This window comes from Triticum aestivum, chromosome 5A (genome assembly GCF_018294505.1).
Source record: "Triticum aestivum cultivar Chinese Spring chromosome 5A, IWGSC CS RefSeq v2.1, whole genome shotgun sequence".
NCBI classification, from domain to species: Eukaryota; Viridiplantae; Streptophyta; class Magnoliopsida; order Poales; family Poaceae; genus Triticum; species Triticum aestivum.
In genome coordinates this window covers 30,596,816-30,603,359 of record NC_057806.1, presented here as the reverse complement: position 1 = coordinate 30,603,359, position 6,544 = coordinate 30,596,816, and the positions used below count along the sequence as shown (strand labels likewise).

The window sequence follows — 6,544 nt, the reverse complement described above, 5'->3', positions numbered from 1 at the left end:
CTGCCATCTGCTCAATGATGCTTCTTCAAGAGGTTCTGGTAAGATAAAAGATACTATCTCATCTCATCAACAGTAACAAGCTCTCCAATACTAGAGCCTTAGTAAGACAAATAATACTGTAGCAAAATATTGATGTGAGAGAGAGTTGGGCCAACAAAATGAGTCTCATAGCAACGTTGGTCTTTCCAGCAAGCATTTGTTTGTTGCAAACCTGGGCATTGAGAGTGGGTCGAGCTGCGTTTCAGGCCAGGCCTTGTAAAGCCCCGACCTGAAAATGCTAAACCTGGGCCCAGGCCAGGAAAATAGTTGTTTTTTTGTGTTAAAAAATTAATAAATAAACCATTTTCAGAATAAATTAATGAAGGATTATACCTATTTTTTTATAAAAAAATAAAAAATTTGCTCTGTTAGGGCCTTTTTGGGCGAAAAGAGAAGTCCCAGCCTGGCCCGGATGCCAGGCTTTTGGTCTCTCCAGCAATCATTTGTTTGCTATAAACCTGGGCATTGACTGGGCAGAGCTTTGTTTCGGGAAGGGCCCGGCCGTGTAAAGCTGGAAACGCCAAGCCTGGGCCCAGGCCAAGAAAATGGCTACTTTTGATAATTTCAAAATTAATAAATAAATCATTTTCGGAATAATCAATGAAGGATTATACCTATTTTTTAAAAAATATCAAAAAAGCTCTGTTAGGGTTTTTTGGGTTTGGGGCTAAAAGAGGAGCCTAAGTCTGGCCCGGATGTCGTCGAGGCTTTTAGGCTGGGCCCGACAGGCCGGCGTGCCAATGCCCAGGCTTAGTTTGTTACTGGCGTCTTGTTACAAGAGCCCAAGTTGTTTATTTCTGGATAAGCATCCTCTGTTTTCTCTCCATGTAAAAAAACTTGGTGATGACTGGAGTGTAAAAAGGTTAGAAGGTGATGGTTGCTAATAAGAACCTCAGAGAAAAGAAATGAAGCTGGAGTTGCATACAGTACACAGGTCACATCAAAAGTACAGCGCTCATGACTACATGAGGAAGCTGGCCAGTCAACACCTGTGAAGAAGCAACTTAAGGTAAAGGAAATCTGATTTATTGGCTGATGCTCCTTCCTGTTCCCATCAGGAAGACCAAGAATCAGTCTCATCTCAAAAAGCAGGGGCTGCCTGACTCCAAGCGTGGTATTCCTTTTTGTGAAATAATGTTGGCCTTCTTTGTTTCGTACGTAGAATTTTAATTCTGGCTTCTTTGGCTCGTAGGATTTTTTCTTTCTGTTCCCTGCCGGAGTTAAACCGCGTGATGTGAAATTCCTAGATTGGATCAATGGTGGCCTAAGGCTTCTAGTCTAGGGCCTGAGTGAGATCGTTTGAGGGTATTGCGTTGATCCTTGATCCTGATAGGACAACCACCCTAACCATACAACCAAACGTCGCTTTTCCCTTGTAGGAAATGTATGCACACCCCTTTCCTTGAAGGCATGTACGTGCAATTGGGTCGAGAGAACAGTACAGTACATCTGAGTCCGACTCTTTCTGCGCCGCCCAAGTAGCCTTTTTCCTCCAGCAGTGTAGATTCTTCTACGGCCGGCCTGCCGGCCATCTCTTTCTGCTGCATTATTGGGAGGCTGGTCGTTTCAACATCCCAGATCGATCATGTTTATCCCTTTCAGCTCATACTGTCACACGTCCAAGGCATCATCAAGGAAAGAGCACCTGGGCAAGAGCTTCCAAGTTCTCAACAGTTTGAACTTTTTTTGGGTTACCAGTTTGATCCTTTTTTCACTTGTAGTACACGCCCATTTTTCGACGTCATGCAAACTTGCATATTTTGTGGTCCGTCAGAGGGCAGAACAGAGAGGCAGCATTTATAAAGCTCTATTTTGGCAAAAATAGTAATAATGAGTGCTTGTTTGAGGCTTCTAGTAAAATTTCTGCCTAATTTATAAAACTCTTTTTTTGGCGAAAAAAATGAGGCTGCTAGAAGGTATGATAAGACCTATTGTATGGAGCTCTAAGATGAAAGGAGCAAAACGTTTGTCTCCGTCAAGGGAGGCATGGCCAGGCTCCCTGATTGAGCTTCATCTCCAGGGTTAGGAAAGGTGGAGCCAACCGCCGCCAGTTTAGTTGGTGCTAGCTCTTGTCACCTCGGCTTACAAGTCAAGTCACAAGAGGTCCGCCGGTGGCACGACACGTGTCGATACCCCATCCGTCCATGCTAATCAACTCAGCCTGTGCTTAGCTGGATGTTTACCTTTGCCGATTACCTTGTTTGCAGTTAATCTTTTTTTTCTGACATTGAGATTTAATCTCATTTTAATAGAAGAATTATCTGTTCCGAATTTAAGCGGAAACTACTATCTTATTTCTATATAGAGCTGTACTCATTTCTCATACTAGTGTGTCAGATCCCAAAAATATTTGGTTAGTTTGCACCGTTATAATCTGGAGAGGATGTGGCACATGAAGAACCCATGCAATCAAGGATCCATTCTTGGTTAATAACCAGGAGTGGTAAAAGATTACATATGCAACAAATACTATGCACCTAGACCTAGTAAAAAAAATTATCACACATGTGCTCATCCCAAGATCTTCTCAAGAAGAGATCTTTACAAATCTGCGCTTTACTCAACCAGTTGCATTAGCCTGATGCATATGCCAAGAAGAAAACGACTGACTGAAAGGTACCTCATAGAGATAAATCATGTCTTTATTTGTCCTCTTTGCAGCAATATTCTTGGTGCGTTGTTCGTTGCCCTAAATGTCTCGTCCTTGCGTCAATGTGTTCGCTTTCGACCGCATTTCCGTGCAACAAATGCCTATGGTACGTGCTGCCATTGGGTGCAGGCAACCAAATTTGATAGGTTACAGCGCACGGGGGTCACTTTTAAGTTTGGCGAGGTGTCCTGCAGTCGGCCTGCAGAGTCTAACACATGAGGTCCAAGTTTTCCAACGTGTCAAGGCTCCAGAAGATATTTTAAGCATAAGGGTCGCTTCTTAATTTGGTGTGCTCCTGTGATATGCTGCCTACTCTATTTATCTAAAGGTTCTTTTTTCCTAGTAATTCAGCGGTATTTTGTCGTTTCATCTCAATAAGATCATTCTCAACAAATCGTTCCGTCACGTGAACATATCGGCGAACAGATATGGTTTGAAAAAGCCACAGCAGCGTCGGAGGAAACCTCACTCAGAAAGCATTCCAAAGAACCATGAACAATCTTTCGAAAGCCCAACATATCCAAGATAAAGCTTATAATTGGACACTTCGTATGGAGTGAGTGAGTAACTAATGTAAAAGTATCAAGGTTTGGTAGCTAAAAAGCAGACACTCGCCGAAAACTTTTACCGATCTTCTGGCTTGGATCAATTCACACATATCGCGATCTAGGCGTGCAATCAGGTCAAGCCAAGGATATTTCGTGTGGGACAAAGTCAAATCTGATATGCTAGACACAAGTGTGTTGTCTTGTTGCTTGTATTTGTGCCCATCCTTAACCATTTCAACCAGATGGCGCACGCATGGGCTTTGTGCCTTATCTCCAAGGCAACCATGGGTTGGTGTTGGTGTATACACATGATGAGACAACACATTATTAAATTTTAACTTTTGCAGTCGATCAGATCAGCTTGTTCTTTCCAGCATGGTGTGGTTTGGCTTGATCTTGCTGCCCAAGCTGTCACATGATATATGTAAAAATTCTAATTTCAGCATATGCATGAGGAACTATAATAGCCACACCAATGCTGATGATAATAGGGGCTCAATGGAACACATCTTGTAGTGAATAAGCAATGGCGGATCGAGCCGACACAACATATATTTAGAGGGTTTATTATCTTTCCGCGCAAACTTGACGCCCTTGTCAGGGGGCGAAACAATCCGTGGCATCTTGGAATTCGACCCGATGTTGATCGTGCTTCTTGGTTTCTCCAAATAAGTGTAGTGCATGATTTCTGCATGATTTGATTCATCTCAATCAGAGAGTGCCAACCAGCTACTTCAAATCATTCATGCTGACTACACAGTTTTTAGTAAGTTTCATGTCACAAGAATACAGACGTGGCATGACACCTCAGAGTAATTAGTAGCTATGCCAATGCCTGTCTTCTACTTTATTACGGTTGGGTGATGATGTGGTGTTAAGATAACTTCTACGATCTTTTCTTGCTAGCCATCAATCATCAACTTACCAAAATGATAAAATAGAGCTTGATTAACCTTGGAGCAAGCCAGCTAAGTAGTAAGTGATTGGTTAATTACTTTAATCATTTGCTTAATTTGCTTGCAGAGAGGACTTTCCTTGTGTTAAGATGGGAAAGAAAGAACTCATGCTCACTTAACAGTTAACACCACCAAATAACAGTGAACAAATTAACAAATATTTTTAACCCTGTTCATCCCAAGAAATATCTAAGAGCCTGATGCCCATCAACTGACTGTTGTTCACAGTACCTCAAGATCTAAACCTACCCTACTTATGTCATGAGTTACTACTAGTACTACTTACTACTCATAGTGCAATTAGGCAGGCAAGCCGTACTAATACATGACAGGAGCTGTTTCACTGTCTCCTATTTAATTTTTATGCAGCTGCTCTGCTCCTCCCCTGCATCTGGATCCTCATGTCAAGGCAGATTAACCAATAAATGATACACTACAAAATAACAGATTTAGATTCTCCTCGGGAGCCATTAATCAAAAACGATTGTGTACTTGTGTAGATCTCCAGGACAAGATCTTGTCACAGAGACAGTCCATTGCAAAAACAAGATCCCTCAGTTGATTGTAGAAGAGGATCTTCAGTTGATTCGCCAAAGGAGATCAAGTGAGCAGACTTAAAGTTTTTATCCAACTTACAACTAGACAGTTTAAAAATTCTCAAACTGACTTAAAGTTTCCATTTTAGCATTTTTACTGCACATGACCAAGATTTGGGTGTCTGTGTATAAATATGGTTTTTTCTTGAGCTGGGCCCACTTTCTGACCATTCTCCACAGGACAAGATCTTCCTGCAGGAAGTACAGACAGAGTACAGCTTGTTTGTCAATGGAAGCTAGTGTAAACAAGATATAGCATAATCTTTTAGATAATGGCACAACAGATATATATTACTAATCCATCTCCCTTGCTCTCTCTCTCTCTCTCTCTCTCTCTCTTAGTTTATTCACTGTTCTCATGCATGCAAAATATTACAAAGCCTCATCGAAGTGCTACAATCTCGCTGTCGCTGATGTACCTCTCACTCACTCTCACTCCATCTGCACCAGAAGATCTACCCAAAAAAAGAGGAAGCTCCTTACTAACTTACTAGACAACTAATACCCCCAACCTCCTAAGAACAACATGTACATGGTCGCGGCGCGACACGCGTCGCGACATGGCGGCACGAAGCTTCGGCTGAGGTCCCGTTTGGAAGGCAGGAATTTTTTTCGACCGTCAGGAACTGAACTGAACTGGTTCCTGTGGAATTCTTGCGTTTTTGGACTGAGGTTTCATCGATCAGATCAGGCTTGTAGCTCCTCCTTCTCGACCTGCAGCCTGATCTCCCTGTTGAACCTGGTGATGAAGTCCTCCACCCTCCGGTTGAGCTCCTCGTCGGAGAGCCGCGCGTAGTACTCGCTCTCCTCCTCCTCTGCGGCGGTGGGCTGGCGCCGGCCCTCCGTGGCCGTGCGCCGGAGCTTCTCGTCCCTCACAACGACCACGCTCTTGTCCTGCACCACCACCGTGTCAGTGTCGGGCACGAGCGCGTGCGAGTGGGACCTGCTCCGCCGCCTCCTCGCCGCCCTCTCCTCCCTCGCCAGGCTCCTGCTTGCCGTCAGCCTCGCTTTCACCACCACGCCGTCGTCGTCACCCTCACCGGTGGGGTAAGCATAGGACGGTTTGCCGGACATGGCCATCTTCGGCCGAGCATCTTCTTCGCCTCGTACAACCAATGCGTGTGCATGGCTGTCCACGGCCGTGTCGCCATGTACGAGGATGTCCCTCGCGACAACCAACGGTTGGTCCTCGACGACGGCCACAGGCAGCAGCGGCTCGTCGCTGGAGACGCTAACCATTGGCACCGCCGCTGCGTCGCCGTTGTAGTTGGAGACGACGAATGGGCGGTCGTCGACGCCCGGGGAAGCGGAAGCGGAGGAGCCGAAGAAGAGCATGCCGGAGTCGGCGGCGATGACGACGATGATGGAGTTGGACATGAGGAACCAGAAGGTGGTGTCCCGGAAGAGCGTGGCCGGCGGCACGCGGAGGACGGAGACGTAGAGCACCGGCAGCGCCATCACCAGGATGGAGATGGACACCTTGGTCATCATCTGCTGCTGCCTGCTGGCCTCTTTCTCCGGAGAAGCCTGCATGTTCACCAGCGGCAGCATGTGTTTGCAGTATACGCTTTGGGCTCTCTAGCTTCCCTGCTATGCTATGGCTTATTTGAGTTTGAGCTCGTGGTTTCTGTGGACTTGTGGTGTGAATGAGATGTCCTTTTATAGGGGAGAGGTAGAGAGGGAGAGAGAGAGGGAGAGAAGTAGAGAGAGAGAGAGAGAGAGAGAGTAAATGCATGCTAATTGTTGTGTTGTCTC

At 45.3% G+C, this 6,544-nt stretch overlaps 1 protein-coding gene across 1 annotated transcript; it reads right to left on the bottom strand.

The window, feature by feature from the left end:
- Positions 1 to 5,078: 5,078 nt before the first annotated feature.
- LOC123102108 (uncharacterized) lies at positions 5,079 to 6,544 on the bottom strand. Its single transcript, XM_044523389.1, has one exon. The coding sequence runs from the start codon at positions 6,338 to 6,340 to the stop codon at positions 5,477 to 5,479; it is 864 nt and encodes a 287-aa protein (XP_044379324.1). The 5' UTR covers positions 6,341 to 6,544; the 3' UTR covers positions 5,079 to 5,476.

Coding starts and splice junctions, on each gene's coding strand:
- LOC123102108 (XM_044523389.1), bottom strand. CDS start 6,340: ATGCTGCCGCTGGTGAACATGCAGGCTTCTCCGGAGAAAGAGGCCAGC.